This window comes from Musca vetustissima, unplaced genomic scaffold (genome assembly GCF_032173495.1).
Source record: "Musca vetustissima isolate MV318-11 ecotype Yass unplaced genomic scaffold, APGP_CSIRO_Mvet_v1 utg65304, whole genome shotgun sequence".
Lineage (NCBI taxonomy): Eukaryota > Metazoa > Arthropoda > Insecta > Diptera > Muscidae > Musca > Musca vetustissima.
This window is the reverse complement of record NW_026885120.1, coordinates 1-16,236: the sequence shown is the minus strand read 5'-3', so window position 1 is coordinate 16,236 and position 16,236 is coordinate 1. Positions and strand designations below refer to the sequence as shown.

The following is a 16,236-nucleotide window of genomic DNA, read 5'->3' as shown; positions in this document are numbered from 1 at the left end:
CTGTAGCAGCCTTAAGGGTATTTTATTGCATATAGAATGTAGGTCTTTCAATTTTATTTAGCTGGTCGTCTATGGCCTTTAGATTACTCTTATATTGACGATAAGGAACCTCAAGATTTATAAATCTTTATTGGCCTAGATGTATTCCATATTTTCTACAGAAGACCCAGGGGAATTCTTTTACCTAGAAAATATCTATGGAGACCATGTGGTTTCATATTGTCTATAGAATACATTCAAAACTTATTTTGTCTATTGAAGGCCTACAAATATTATATTATCTACATAATTCTTAGCGTTCTTCTTCTCTTCTTGGTATATATTAGAAGACCTACCGCTGTCTAACAAAATTCAGATGTCCTATTTTGTCTATAAGTATTCTGTGTGTGAAAGAGCATGAGTACTTCTACTAGAGGGTATAATATATTGTCTATTGAGATATTATATTGCTTGATATTAGTGATTCCTATTTCCGGATATAAACTAAACTATTGAGGATAGAAGTCTAAAGGGTCTATGGGTCTTTCAATATTCTTTTTCTGGTCTTCAATGACATTCAGATTGGCATTCTATTGACGGTAGAAAGTGTCAAGATTTATATATCTTTATGGATCTAGAAGTATTCCATCTTCTTTACAGAAAACACAGAAGGTTTCTACTACCTACAAAATACGATGATATTTTCTAAAATATAGCCGATATAAGGTTTTGAGTTGCTCTTTAATCTACAACATTTTAAAGTTGTTTATGAAACACATCTCTCCATATCTCTATATGTTCAACCAAGGTGGCTATAGTTTAAAAATAGAGTAGCATTTACTGGTCTTTAGAAGAGGTCTTTTATAGTCCAATCTAATATGTAGATTACTGATTTTTTTTGTTAAATATAGAAGACCCAAAGATTTTTATTGCATATATAAGGACCATACATCATCTATTGTCCTTGGAGGACTCATTGTCTTTGACAGACCAAAAGGTATTCTACTGCATATAAGAGATCCAGATGTTTTATAATATCTTGAGAAGTTCCCAAAAATATTCAAGTATATATCGAACAATTTTCAGATGTCTTCTAATGTCTTTTGAAGACTCAGAGGCATTCTATTGTCTATGGAAGATCGAAAGTTATATAGGAGGGACAGATGTTAGAGAAAGAGCCAAATGTCTACAATTTTCTTTGAGGAGCTAGAGGTTTGTTTTTGTATTTGTGTATTCATGTCATTCCATTGTGGATATTAGTCCCTAATGTCTTTCATTTTCTATTTAAGAAGTCTGTTGTTGATCTAGAGGTACATAATTATCTATGGAAATCTCAGATGTATTCTATTCTAGAAGGTGCAGAAGTCAGAAAATGATCCATAGATCTTCCGTTTACTTTGGGAGATATAGAGGTCTTCTGTTGGATGTAGGATACTAACATATCCTCTATTCAATATAGATGACCCACAGATTCAATATAGACGTCTAAGAGGAAGAACATCTAGAGCTGCTTCGTTGCATATGGAAGAGGTAGATGTCTGCTGTTAGCTTCAGAAGAATACGCAGAGGTCTTATGTTATCTTCTCTTGTTTATTTAAAAAGTCTATTATTGGTGTAGTTTTCTATATTTGTCTACAGAAATTCCAGATGTATTCTGAAGACTTTACAAGATTCAGAGCCCTTCTATTGCAAGTGTCATAGGAAGAATACCTAGACGTCGTTCGTTGGATATTGAAGGTAGATGTCTTCTGTTAGCGTTAGACGAATACGCAGAGGCCTTATGTTATCTTCTATTGTCTATTTAAGAAGCCAGTTGTTTATCTAGAGGTCCATAATTGTCTATATGGTTTTTGTTTTACAAGATGCCTTCTATTGTTTAATGAATGATGTCCAGTTGTAAGAATAAGAGCCATAGGTGTTTCGACTTCTTTGGGAGAGCTAGAAGTCTACCGATTTTTATAGAATCTATAGAATAGAAGCATAATATTTTTGTAGTTGTATAGAATAATATTTTTTCTCAGTTGTTTCCTACAAACCTATAAAACAAAAATCAACTTGTATTTGGAATGACTTTTCTGGTGGTGCAACAACTAAAAAAACATAATTGTGGGATTGATGCACACACACTCATACATAGATGATGTTGCAGATATAACGTGAAACCAACTTCAAATTCGAAATTAAAATCGAAACAAAATATACATGCAATTTTACATTTGAACACAAAAACAAAATCAACTGCAACACACATTTTTCTTGACACATCAAAACTATGACAAAAAACGGAAACCTACACAAAATACGCTAAAAGACAAAGAGTGATGGAATGGATGGTGGGTTTACAGTTTTCAATAGGTTCATATTTTGGAAAATATATTCCCACGAAACTATAAACCCTCTAGTCCATTAATTTTTTTTATTCTAAACACAGTCACAGTCAAAAGTTATACTAATTTTAAAATTGGTGGTGAAGACGGCTTAGATTATTAACTAAGATTGATGATTGAGATTGATTCGATTTTATATAATTTAGTTTTTAGTAAATAGTTTTATATAAATTTAGTTAAATGTTATTTAATAGTAGAGTGATTAGTTGGTATAGTTTTAAAAAACAGCAAATTTTTAAGATTAGATTGGTTTTTAGTTTAGTTTGGAAAAAGTGTATCGTCGGGTTCAAGTTTCATATTAATATATATGGAAACGTTTTTTATAATGAATTTATAAGTAAGTGAAACCAAAGGGAAACTTAAAGAAAGAACATAAATGAAAAGAAGAAACAAAAAATGTACGCAAACTAAAATGAAACAGAAATATGAAATTAAGAAACAAATTTTGAAATGAAACTTAAAAACTAAATGATAATTGAAATTTCTAATAATGAAAAAATCCCGGAGGATGTTTTTCGTATTATTAGAAATTAGAAACTTAATGCTTTCAAAGTTTCTTTGGAACTTCTTTGCGGAACAAAGAAGTTATTCTTTTCGCAATTTAATTCAACTTAAGGTTTAAAATCAAATTAAACTAACAAAAACAAAGTAAAAAAATGAACTGAACCGTTCGACTCACTCACGACTCACAGTGCATTTCGTCACTATTATCGTTGGGACCACAGTTCTTGACACCATCACAACGCAATTTATCGGATATGCAATAGCCCACTTCACACTGAAAATGATAGGTGGACTCGCAGAGCAGGCCAATGTATGGTGGTCCTGGTCCAGAATCTTGTATTTCAGTCCATACAATGCGGAAGCCCTGTAAGAGAAATTAGAAATATTAAGATATCAATTTTAAAAGAAAATATATTGTATATTGTTGAAAGACGAAAGGGGGAGGCGTGGGAAAGGCCTATAGAAGAATAGGTCATAAATGGTTTTTAGAAGACTGAGTGGCGTCATATTGTCTAGGATGGAAGTGTGGGAGGTTATTTGAAAATCTTCAATTACCTAAGGAATATATATCTTATATCTGGAAGTAGAGAATGCTAGAGGAGATTTATAAGGCTGAGGTCTTTATAGCCTAAGCGGCCATCAATGGTCTTTAGAAGACTGAGTGGCGTTATATTGTCTAGGGAAGTGCCAGAGATTCTTTGAAAATCATCTATTATTTGTATATCTTTGGAAATTTGTATATCTTTGGAAATTCAGTATGAAAAGTTGGGAAGGTCTAGAAGGGAATTTTATCGACGCAGTTCGAATTATAGTCTACAGAAGTGTACTGTGTATTTAAAGTCTATATAAGTCCTCTAATGAGTGACGTTATATTATCTAGGGAAGTGCCAGGGATTCTTTGAAAATCCTCTATTACCTAAGGATTGTACATCTTTGGAAATTCAGTAAAAGAAGTAGGAAAGGCTTAGAGGAGATTTTGAGGACGCAGGTCGAATTATAGTCTACGGAAGTGTATTTAAAGTGTATATAAGTCCTCTATTCTTTATAGAATAGAAGACCCAGATATATTCTATTACAGAAGAGATCCAGAGAACTTACATATATTGTCTATAGAACGAATAGAGGTTTTTTATAGAGATCTTCCATTGCCTATTTGAGTATAGAACATCTTGAGGTCTTCTGTAGCCTTATATTGATTATTGAAGTCTTGTATAATAACTATTTATGACACCCACGGATATTCTATTGTCCATTGGATCTTTTATATACCGTAAAATACCTATTTCTTGTATTTTCTTGAGAAGTCCAGCAGGTCTTATAGTTTTTAATGAAGAAGCCGGGGTCTGTGGGATATCCAAAGGTTTTCCATTGTATAGAATAGTGCTAATGTTTTATGGACGGGGTCTGTTGTCTATAAAAGACATAGAGGTACCCGTTATAGTCTATAAAAATGAAATCATCTATTTTGCTTTGAATACTCAGAGGCCTGGCTATGGAAGAAACAACGTCTTTTAAAAAGGTGCAGAGGTTAGAAAATGATTCACAGACCTTCCGTTTACTCTGGGTGATTTAGAGGTTTTCTGTTGAATATACTAACATGCCATCTATTCAATATGGGCGATCTAGTGGTGGCCAGCTGTCTAGTTTATAGTCTAGAGAAGTCTAAAATGTCCATTTTCTATAGAAGTCTCAGGGGAAGAATACCTCTTATAATGTCCTCAGAAGTCCAACAGGTATTATAGTTTTTTATGACAAAGCCAGGGTCTATGGGAAATCCAGAGGTCGTCACGTGTTCTTTAATTGTATATGTAAGTCCCAGAGCTCTTCATTTGTCGATGGAAGAGGTCTGTTATCTATAGAAAATTCAAAGGGCGATAATTTTTTGTAGAAATCCGGAGGAGACTAGACTTTGAAGACTGAGAGACATTTTATTTTCTATGGAAGAACCAATGTTACATAGAAGATCCATAGGTCTTCAGCTACCTTTGAAGAGCTATGAATATTCATTATAGACGATCCAGAGGTCGTATGTTGCCTATAGAAGACCCAGATGTCGTCTGTAGTCTATAGAAGTCTCAGAGGAAGTGGCAAGTCTCCACAGAAGTCAATAGTAGATCGAGTGGTTTGAATTGTATATTTAAGTCCCAGTGGTCTTCATTTGTCGTTGGAAGTGGTCTATAGAAGATCCAAATGCCCATCATTTTCTATAGATATCCAGAGTTATTTTCTACTTTAAAGACTGGGAGGCATTCTATATTCTGTGGAAGAACCAATAATATACAGGAGGTCCATAGGTCTTCTCGAAAGAGCTAAGAATATTCAATATAGACGACGCAGAGGTCGCCTTCTGTCTACAGAAGACCCAGAGGTCGTCTGTAGTCTATAAAAGTCTCAGAGGAAGTGGCAGGTCTCCATAGAAGTGCCAGGGACAATGGGATATCGAGTGCGTTTTAATTATATATAAGTCGCAGAGCTCATTTGTCGATGGAAGAGGTCTGTTGTCTATAGAATATCCAAGGGTTCATTATTTTTTATAGAAATCCCAGAGGTCCTCTGTTATTTTAAATACTGAGAAGCATTCTATTGTCTATGGAAGAACCCATGTTATAAGAGGTCCATCAGACTTCCGTTATCTTTGAAGAGCTAATGAAGACCCATATGTCCGAGAGATCCTCTGGTGACAATAGAATATGCGAAGATCTTCCGTTGTCTATGGAAGGGGTTGAGGTCTTCAGTTGTATATAGAATACAAAGAAAGAAAGTCTTCTGGTGTCTATCTAAATATGTATAGGTCTTCGATTGACTAACGAAGTCCATTGCTTTTAGATGTTATATACTTGTTCTGTTAGCTCTGGAAGACTAATAAATTTTTGTTATCTACGGAAGACCAAGAGGTCATTCATTGTTTATACAGGTGCATTATTGTCTATAGAAATCTTAGATTTCTCGGTTAGCTTACTTACATTCTGTTTTCAACAGAAGTCTCAAACTAAAATAGGAGGTCCAGAAAGCATAGAAAAAGTCATATTGGAAGATTTCGATGTTTTCTGTTGTCTATAGAAGACCTTTATGTCTTTTGTTACCTATGGAAGAGGTCTTCTTTTAGCTGCAGAAGAATAAGCAGAGGCCTAATGTTGTCTAGCGAAGATCCAGATGCCTTCCATGCTCTACAGAAATGCATGATGTATTCCATTGTGTACAAGAGACAATTAAGTTTTTGATTGTCTGTAGAAGAGGTAGATGTCTAATATTGGATATAGAAGTACACAGGTCGTCTATAGCATATAGACAAACCTGAGGTCCTCTTATGTCCTAGAGTTCTCCTCCTACTTATGGAAGTTCTAAAAGTCTTATATTATCTTAAGAAACCTGCAGAACTTTTATTTTCTAGGAATTCTATATACGTCATATATTGTCTATAGAGAACGTAGAGTTCTTACTACAGGTCTACGATCCTGTATTGTATTGAGAAGACTCAGATGCCTTCTGTAGTCTACGGTCAGAGAAGGAACCGCATTTCCTTCGTTATCATTGGAAAATTTAGAGGTATTATGTTATCTATAGAACAACCAGTAATCCTCTATTAAATAAAGGAGACCTAGAAGTCTTTCATTGCATATGGGTGAAGAAGAGGTCTTCTGTTAGCTTCAGAGGAATACGCAGAGGTCTTATGTTGTCTACTGAAGTTCCAAATCTTACATTGTCTATAGAAATCGCAGAGGTATTCCATTGTTTTATTATTTGTAGAAGATCTAGCCCTAGAGGTCGTCAGTTGCCTATTGAAACCCCTGATGTCCTTTATTGTCTATATAATACATCAATGATCTATAATGCCTATACAATACCCATATATGTACTATCTCTAGAAGTTTTCTATTATTGGGAAATACCTAGATCTAATCTCTCAAGAGGGGATATTTTACATTATGGCTAGAAATCTTCTGCCTAAAAATCGTCCACTTTTATAGAAACCTAAAGGTAATCTATTGTCTATAGAAGACCCAAAGGTATTACACACTGTTCTATGAAGACCTAGACATTATATTGTCTATAGAGAACATCTACGTCCTGTAGACCCTAGTCCAAAAACATAGAAGTGTTGTATTACCCATAGCAGACTCATTTCTCAACAACCTACCATATTTTTTTTTAAATTACAGATCTAACGATCTTCTACTGACCATAGAGCTACGTCCGTTAACCATTCGAACTTGAGTTTCTAGTAGGGGAGACTGGGGCACCTTCGGCATCGGGGCACCTTCGGCAATCGCGTTTTCAATATGAAGCTCTCACCGTACATCACTAGTTTCGATACATAGGTATCGAATATCGAAATAAATAACTGGCACAAAGTTTGAAAGTTCTAGCTAATAAGCTTATTTAGATACATAGATTTTTGTATTTTTATAGATGTTTCTGTAATATTTCAATTCAATTTCGTAAGTATTTCGTGTATACAACTTTTAAAAATTTTAAGACAATATTATTAAAAAATTGTTAACTACGATGTGTATTATTATAAAAATATTTAAAAATATAATGTTTTTACAAATCTGATCGAAAAAAATGAAAAAAACTATAAAAAGTACATTCGGGGTACATTCGGCATTTTAAAGTGGGGCACATTCGGCCATATACAGATTGTGCAATAGTATTTCCTTAAAATGTTTTTGAGTTTGTCTTTAAAACTAATCCTTTAATATGGCCCGAAAATGCATATATAAGATCAAACGTGCTTGTATTGACGAAAATGCGATAGAAAACCTCTATTTCTGATGGTGTGTGCGACCTTGAGATGTAAACGTCCGCCGCTAGAAAATAAAGCCCTATAATTCAAACATTGTGTGGCGTATTAAAACCAAATAGAGCCTTTAGAGGATCAGAATTTCAACCAGACTGATAGCGATGACAATTACCCGGCTATGACTATGGTGCCGAATGTGCCCCATCAAATGCCGAAGGTACCCCGGGTTGGGGCACATTCGGCGAATTTGACTTTTTTTACAAAACTGAAAAATTTTTTAACTAATACTATTTTTATATATCTTTTTGGAACTATTTTTGATAATTAAGAGTCAGAGGACAATAATCAGCCATAAAGTTGTTATATATGTTCAATAAGTACTGAGATATAGAGCTCTAAAAAAAAAGTGCCGAAGGTGCCCCAGTCTCCCCTACTTACCGGTGCACCAACAGTCTTATCACTGGTGGTAAAACTAATACGAGCCGTTTGTCCCGTAGAAATATAATGCCATTGTTCCATGGGGGGCTTTTCGCCACACAATTCCAAAGGCGGTTGATCGGAGTCAACATTTACCCAAAGACGCAAAACAGCTGCAGGGCAACCACGATCTGAAAATAAAATGAACCAGAACAAGGTTAAAGAAAAATCTGAAAATGATACTTCATTCTATACTCACTTGCCGGATCACCCTCCAATGAGAAGTGTTCAAAATGTATTGATAGCTTATAGCCCGGACGGGCTGTCATTATCCAATTGCATGCCATTGAGGCCATACCGCGACCGGGCGCCTTATAACCCGCCGGATAATTGGGGGATGTTATAATGCCTGAATCTTCACTGGAAAAGTTGCCTCCACAGTCGCCTATCTCACTTTTGGCAGTTTCAAAAAAATAACGAGCCTTAAAACCACTGGCCACATTCTCTTGATCGGTATGCAATGTAATACGCAAACCAACCGCACCCCTTGGGCTCTCGACGGGGCCGGGCGCTGTCATACCACAATAGCGACCAAGAAAACGATCATTATTATCCCGATAGACGACATACATTTCCAACCAATCTTCAAAGCAGTTAACAGAGCTGTAAATAAAATAACAATAAACATTTTAAAAATTGAAATTAACTGGCAATTTTTTGGGTGCTACAACTTACCCATATGCCCCTGCGGTTACATTTGCATTACCATCGGCCTTTATTTTAAAATGATCGAATACAATTGTCACCTGTTCATTGGCTTCGGCGAGAAACAGATATGAACAATTCGTATCCGAGGGATAATTCGATGGATAGCGGGGGCTATTCAATTCGCCACGTTTTTTCGATGAACTGACATAGGTAAAGCTACAGGTGCCATCGGGTGCCGCGGTACCGGGTATTTTGTACTCAGTCTCAAAGGTATATTTACCCTTGAAACCACGCCCTTGCAGTTCACCCGAACTAAATACCATGGCCAGACGGGGACCATCACTAACAACACGTTGAGTTTCATTGCCACATAATTCATAATCGAATTTATCATAGGCATCGGCAGTTTCTTGGCCCTTGAGATAGACTTTCAGATAGCCATCGGTACAATTTGATCTGAAAAGGTACGAATACATTTGTTATTGATATCAATTTGACAATTTGCCTCAATTCTATAGGTGTATATGTGTGTTGGTGTCTACTTACTCGCTCTTATCCTTATGCTCAACCTTTGGTATGTTAAATGCCAAAAATTCCAAACGTACCCGTTCTAAATGTTGGGCATCCTGCATACCATAAATGAAATATCTGCAAAACGAAAATTATATCCCCACAAAAACAAAATGAATAAGCGATTCAGATATTGAAGTTAATGTAATTTTTGTTTTACTTACCTACAAACGGTCTTTGGTATATAGGGATAAGGATAATTTGGCGATAGGACAAAACCTGTGGATTCCTTTTTAGATAAAATCTTTTGATCACATTCGGAGCCACGTATGTGAATGCCATCATTTTCTCCTGTTTATTTTTTTTTGGATATTGTTTTTCGGTTTTCATAGCGAAGGAAGATCGATGATTTTTATGTTGTTGTTGTAGTTGTCGTTGTGTGTTACAGAGTTAAGATTTTTGAAAATTTTGACCATTTCATAATTGTCGGATGATAGTTTGGAAGTTTAAAAATTTTGTTGTATTGTGGATAGGGTGAGAAAGAGTAGTTGTTGTAGTTTTATTAGAAGTTGTTTTAAAATTTTATAAAAAATTGTAACCAATAATTGCAAAAATAAATGAATAACGAAACATTTAATATGTACAGAGTAATCCATCAAAGTTCCTCCGCATCGGAATGAGCTCAATAATAACAAACACATACAGTAAGCCATAAAATGTAAATCAAAATTATGCTGAAAACTTGAAAAAAATTAAAAATATTTTATTTATTCTGAAACACAGTTGGGACCCTTGAAAATTTAAACGCCATGAATTAAACTGTAAACGTCTTAAAGTTCAGAAGACCCATTTGTTTTCTATGGTATATCCGTAGAAGTCTAGAGGTTTTCCATTGTCTATGGAGGAGATAGAGTTTTTTCCTTTACTAAAGACTTTCCAGAGATCGTTTATTGTCTATAGGGTAACGCAGAGATAATCTACTGTCTCCAGAAGACTCGAAATCTACTGTTGTTTGTCGAATAACTAAACTTATATATTAGATCCAGATGATAGAGGAAGTGCAATAGGTCTACAATTGTTTTTGGAAGAACTACGTAGATGTCTTCTACAGTCCAAAGTCCCAGAATCCCACAGGTTTTATTAATTTCTATAGAAGTCTTCCAGTTGCCCATAAATGACGAAAAGGTCTTACATTTTGTGTAGATTACCGAATACCTTTTGGTCATTGTCTATAGAAGAAACAGAGGACATCTGTTGACTAAGGAAACCATGGAGGTCCTTTATAGGCCCTAGAAGACCCAGAAGACTTTTACATCTCTTTGTATAGGTACAAATGGGTGCTTAGTTTTAGGGTTTCCAGTCATGAATTATACTAAACATGAATTGTCCGCAGGGTCCGCAAAGGTATTATATTGTCTTCAGAAAATTCAGAAGTTGGAGGAATTGTAATAGGTTTTCCATTGTTTTTGGAAAAGCTGTTGTGAAGTCTTTTGTTGTCCATGGAATATCCACAGGTCCTCTAATGTCTAGAGAAGGTCTACAATTTCTCTATAGTATACAGAAGACAGGGACACAGACAGACAGACGAAGTGGTCTTCTGTTTTATATAGATGACCGAAGACCTCTAGGTCATTGTCTATAGAAGTCTCAAGGAATAGTTCGCCTGTTGCCTATAGAAATACCGCATGTACCTAATTGTTTATGGAAGAACCAAAGGACTTCCTCAGTCTTGCACATCTCTAAAGCCATTTGGGTTCAAATATCAAATAAATATACTCATGATCCATTGTAACCTTAGATGCTTAGTCTTAGGGTCTTCGTTAACTTAGGCCCTATATTGTCTATAGTCCTTTATTGTCTATAGGGGACCCAGATGTATTATATTGTATCTAGAAGATACGGAAGTCTTCTATTATGTGTTAGAAAAACTGCTAGAGGAAGTGTAAGAGGTTTTGCATTGCCTTTGGGACTTCTTTTGTCTACAGATTCTCCACACGTCATCTAATGTCTCAGATAGCTAACCGAACTCTTGTTCGCTGTCTATAAAAGCCCCAGAAGCCCTCTATTACCTATATATGATACAGAGGTCATCTTCAAATACTTTTGAGATACGTACAAATTATACCTAAAGATGCTAAGTTTTAGCGGGATTTGTCATGAATAAAACTAATCAAGTAAAAATGCCATGATGTTTGGGTCGGCTGAACTTTTAATACCCTCCATCATGAGGTGTCTATTTAATATACCTAAAATCAATCAGAACTTTTTTATAGAGGCTATTTCATGGTGAATTGCTGCTTGGAGAAATACTAAAGACTAAACTATCTCGGTTGTATTTGGGAGGCTCAGATGCCTTCTGTTGTCTACGGTACACTCAATGTAATAAAGGAGGCCCAGAGTTCCGAAAGGAGTCATTCGTTATCATTGAAGAGGTGGAACTCTTCAGTTGTCTATGGAAGACCCAGTTGTCCTCTATTGAACTGTAGGTCTTTCGTTGCATGGAAGAGGAAGGAGTCTTTAGTTAGTTTTAGAATACTAATCATTATGTCCATTGAAGTTCCAGATGTCTTCCATTGCCTTTAGGAGACAAAAAAGTTTTTTTTATTGTCTGTATTATTGTATATAGAAGACCCACTATTGTCTAGAGACAAACCTGAGACATTTAATGTCTTTACAAGACCTAGATGTCTTCTATAATCTCAAAAAACTGGATGGCTTCTATTTTCTATACGTCTTTCTAGATGTCTACGATTCTTTATTTTTCTATATGTTATTTTTGTTGACCCAGAGATCATACATTGTATATAGAGGCGAAAATACTAAGCACTAAACTACTGACATTTAGGTTGGGCTTGGATCTTCAACATACCGAACATGGCGCGTGAAGAAGTTTTTTACCCCATAGGTCTTCGAACGTCAAATTGCAGTCACTTCGTAATGCTAACATATAATAATCTCGGTTGGAAAATGCACCTAGGATCATCAAAATTGTTAAAAAGGGCAAAATTATGAAATTATAGCCAACACGATCGAAAAACGTATCTGGAGACTATACGTGGACCTATATTGTTGAGTTTTTAGTAAAAATATTTTCAACAACGAAATTTGATATTTTGGGTTCTTATTAAGTGTCGAATCTTCCATAGCCTCCTTATACAAGTTCCGATAATATTTATATATATTGAATGTTTATCTCCAGGTTGAGGGTATTAACAGTTAGGACCTGGTCAAGTTTAACGATAGTTTTACTTGTTTATTATTCCTATTTTCATACTACAGGCCGCAAATATGGATAATTGAAAAAAAATGCTTCCTAGGCTTAATCCGTCGTGGAAGTATATAGAAGCGTAACATGTTCGCTCCACATATCATTGATGGAACTACTTTAAATCATTTACATAAAGCTGGATTTAAAAAGAAGCCACACCGATTAACAGAAAAAAATAGGATGGATCGAATTTCCATCTGCGAAACCTTGGTCAAACGGAATGAGGTATGGATCACATACGATAACACTGTGCGAAAACGATCGTGGATAAAGAGCGGTGAAGCACCACAAACAGTGGCCAAACCAGGACTAACGGCCAGGAAGGTTCTGCTATGCATTTGGTGGGACTGGAAGGGGATTATTTATTATGATTTGCTTCCATATGGCCAAATGCTAAATTCTGATCTCTATTGTCAACAACTGAAGCGATTGAAGATAACAATTGACCTGAAACGGCCAGAATTGGGCAACAGAAGAGATGTGTTCCACCTGGACAACGCTAGGCCACACACATCTACAGTGACTCGCCAGAGACTTCGGGAGCTTGGTTGGGAAGTTTAATGTGTTTTGTGTGATATACGCCCTATTGTTAAATTTATTTGGGTTCCATGTCGTAAGGAGATAAATGAAGCGGATATCAAATCATAGATTTCTTCTGGTATGATTTTCCCTATAATGGGATGCAGTTCTGCATAAACTGTAAACCCAGATGAGGGTATAACATCGTCTTTGGTAGCTTTGTTTCCGTTCAAGATCACGAGTTGGCATTAAGCCAGCTCAGGTACTCTGCAACTCCAACTAAAATATTCAGTTAAAATATGGGTCTAAAACCTTAAAATTACTTAAAATCTGAATTGTGTTAAATAAATATCTGAATTGTGTTAAAATAGGAATCTACATTGAAAATTTTCTGAACATGTACTGCGATCGTTTTGAAATCCATGATCGTACAGTTTTACGTTTATTCTTTCCGGGACTGTGATAACTGTAGGCGTGGATTTTTAGGAATATATTTCAGGATATTTAATACATAGACTTGGATTGTTCAGTTCAAGTTTATTGTATTGTTCAGGACCTGTGATAGGTTTAGAAATCTCAGATATGAACTTTTTAAGAATGTTGTCCATTACTTTTATTTGTGCCGAAAATCATCATCCAAAGGTGAGATTATACATTTTAATCTCTTCAGGAGTTTAAGAATATTTTTTCATGACCTGCTATCATCCTGTCAGTCAGTCGTATTGAGCTGCAGCGACTACTGTGGCTAGACCATGTTGTGCGAAAGAATGAGAATGTCCCTGCTCAAAAGGCATATAAAAGCGAGCCTACTGCTTGTTCCCGTAGAAGGGGAAGGCCACGAATTAGATGGAAAGACCAAGTAGAAAACAACATCTTGGAACGTGGTCTTTCAAATTGGAGAAGATGCGCACAAGACCGACGCGCTTGGAAATATTTTTTAAACTGGGCTTATGGAACAACCGTTCTGTAACAAGCCAGCTAGGTAAGTAAGCTATCATTCTGAATCCATAGTCGCCTAGTTTTAAAAATATTCTTTCCAAGACCTTTGATATCCGTAGTCGTGGATTTTAAGGAATACGGTTCCAGGATAGTGATAGTCTTTAAATACATAGACGTGGGTTATTCAGAAATCCATTTGGGGAAAGTGGATTTCCTAAAAATGTTTTTCTACGAAATCCTACCTCAAAATATAATCTATTCAAATCCCTTCAGACTTTCGAAGGTATGTGGACTGAAATATTAATTTTTTTGGATGCTGCGTCTCCTTCTTTCATTTTTAAATCAATGTGATACAAAGACAAACCTATTTCAACAAAAAAAAAAAAAAAATATGTACATATGTATAATAAATAAAATCTCATAAAACAATACAAATAATGTTGATAATAAAATACCATATTTGATTTGATGTTGTTGTAGTTATATAGTTGACAATACTTACGTATAAAATCTAATTTAACAAAACTTTCACTAAATTCATAAATTCCTTTAAAACCACGATTTTGCGTATTGGCTGTGCGCGATAATGTAAAAAAATGAACAAACAGACTCGATTCGCTCGAATATAAAACTAAATTTCTTTGCTGTCCGCAATATGTACCAATTAATGCTGATGAATTGTCGGGACCATCGTAAACTTTAACATAATCGAATGGGCAGCTGATAGATTGATTGGTATAGGTAGACAGATTTAGATTTTTTTTGTAGAGATTCAGAGATTTAAATTTAGAATGAAATAGAAAATAAAAAAAGAAAATTTTGAAAAAATAGAATTTTGATTAATAAAAATTTTGAAATACACTCTAACAGAAAAGCTTTAACAGCTAAGGTATATCTTTCCCTGTTGGATGGGTGAAAAAAATATACCTTAGAGTAAAACTTTTAGGGCTTTTGGTCAGCCATCAATGGTACTCACTGTGGTCCACCAAAAAACAGATCAAAATCCCGAAATTCTAAACGAACTCTTTGATTCGATTCACCCAAAAATTGATATGTACAGGACATATCCTTGGGATAGGCACCCGGATAGGTGGGCGATATTAAGACGCCCGTCTTATTTATACTCAAACTGGGTGTTATTGTATAGGAACATGGCGAACCAGCAATTGGTATACCAATCTCATATTCCGCTATAAGAGAGGAATTTTTTTCAAAAGGGGTTAAATTTGGATTATTAAATATTTGTCTTGAGAATTGAGGGTTATGTCTGTTTTTTTGGATACTTACATGCATTTATAAATCTAAAGGTGCCCTCAAATAGATCCGGTGTTGTTAGATTTTTATTGGTAAAAAATGAAATAGCTATGGCACGATACATGGAAATGCGTTGTCGGGGTGGTATTGTACCACAATAACGGCCACCAAATGGTGAGTTTATCAGTTCTGCTGGTTCCGATGATTGCACTTCTGAGTATATATCCATATACTCATGAACACATCTGTGACGGAGAGAGAGAGAGAGAGAGAGGGGGAAGGGAGAATATTTAAATAATTGATAAAAATTAGATTTAAAAATAATTAACCGCAGAATTGAAGCCATTAGCGTGAATTTCTTAAAGAATATTTTTTTGAGGACTATAAAAGGGGTAGATTTTTTAAAGAATATTTGTTAAGGCTTCAAGGAGGCGTGGATTCTTTAAAGAATATTTTTTCAAGGCCTATCCAAGGCGTGGATTCTTTAAAGAAGATTTTTTCAAGGCCTATCCAAGGCGTGGATTCTTTAAAGAAGATTTTTTCAAGGCCTATCCAAGGCGTGGATTTTTAAAGAAGATTTTTTCAAGGCCTATCCAAGGCGTGGATTTTTTGAAGAAGATTTTTTCAAGGCCTATCCACGGCGTGGATACTTTAAAGAAGATTTTTTCAAGGCCTATCCAAGCCGTGGATTTTTTAAAGAAGATTTTTTCAAGGCCTATCCAAGCCGTGGATTTTTTAAAGAAGATTTTTTCAAGGCCTATCCAAGGCGTGGATTTTTTAAAGAAGATTTTTTCAAGGCCTATCCAAGGCAAGCATTTTTTACAGAAGATTTTTTCAAGGCCTATCCAAGGCGTGGATTTTTTAAAGAAGATTTTTTCAAGGCCTATCCATGGCGTGGATTTTTTAAAGATTATTTTTTCAAGGCCTATCCAAGGCTTGGATTCTTTAAAGAAGACTTTTTCACGGCATATCCAAGGCGTGGATTTGTTTAAGAAGAGTTTTTCAAG

At 35.3% G+C, this 16,236-nt stretch overlaps 1 protein-coding gene across 4 annotated transcripts in view; it reads right to left on the bottom strand.

Annotated features, from left to right (window-relative positions):
• Nucleotides 1-15,468, bottom strand: part of LOC133332229 (dorsal-ventral patterning tolloid-like protein 1) — a 29,877-nt gene extending 14,409 nt beyond the window's left edge. For 2 of the 4 annotated variants that reach the window (XR_009754409.1, XR_009754410.1), the window contains exons 1-9: nucleotides 15,263-15,468; nucleotides 14,952-15,165; nucleotides 14,478-14,695; nucleotides 9,474-9,600; nucleotides 9,286-9,387; nucleotides 8,767-9,195; nucleotides 8,291-8,694; nucleotides 8,053-8,222; nucleotides 3,050-3,234 (exon numbers count right to left, since the gene is read on the bottom strand). Coding sequence is in view for 2 of the 4 variants with exons in the window: in XM_061540609.1 (XP_061396593.1) it covers nucleotides 3,057-3,234; nucleotides 8,053-8,222; nucleotides 8,291-8,694; nucleotides 8,767-9,195; nucleotides 9,286-9,387; nucleotides 9,474-9,600; nucleotides 14,478-14,695; nucleotides 14,952-15,165; nucleotides 15,263-15,458 (2,038 nt within the window). In the remaining 2 variants the exon portion in view is untranslated. The remainder of the gene's footprint in view (nucleotides 1-3,049; nucleotides 3,235-8,052; nucleotides 8,223-8,290; nucleotides 8,695-8,766; nucleotides 9,196-9,285; nucleotides 9,388-9,473; nucleotides 9,601-14,477; nucleotides 14,696-14,951; nucleotides 15,166-15,262) is intronic. The other 2 variants (XM_061540609.1, XM_061540610.1) reach the window with 1 other exon arrangement.
• Nucleotides 15,469-16,236: the final 768 nt, after the last annotated feature.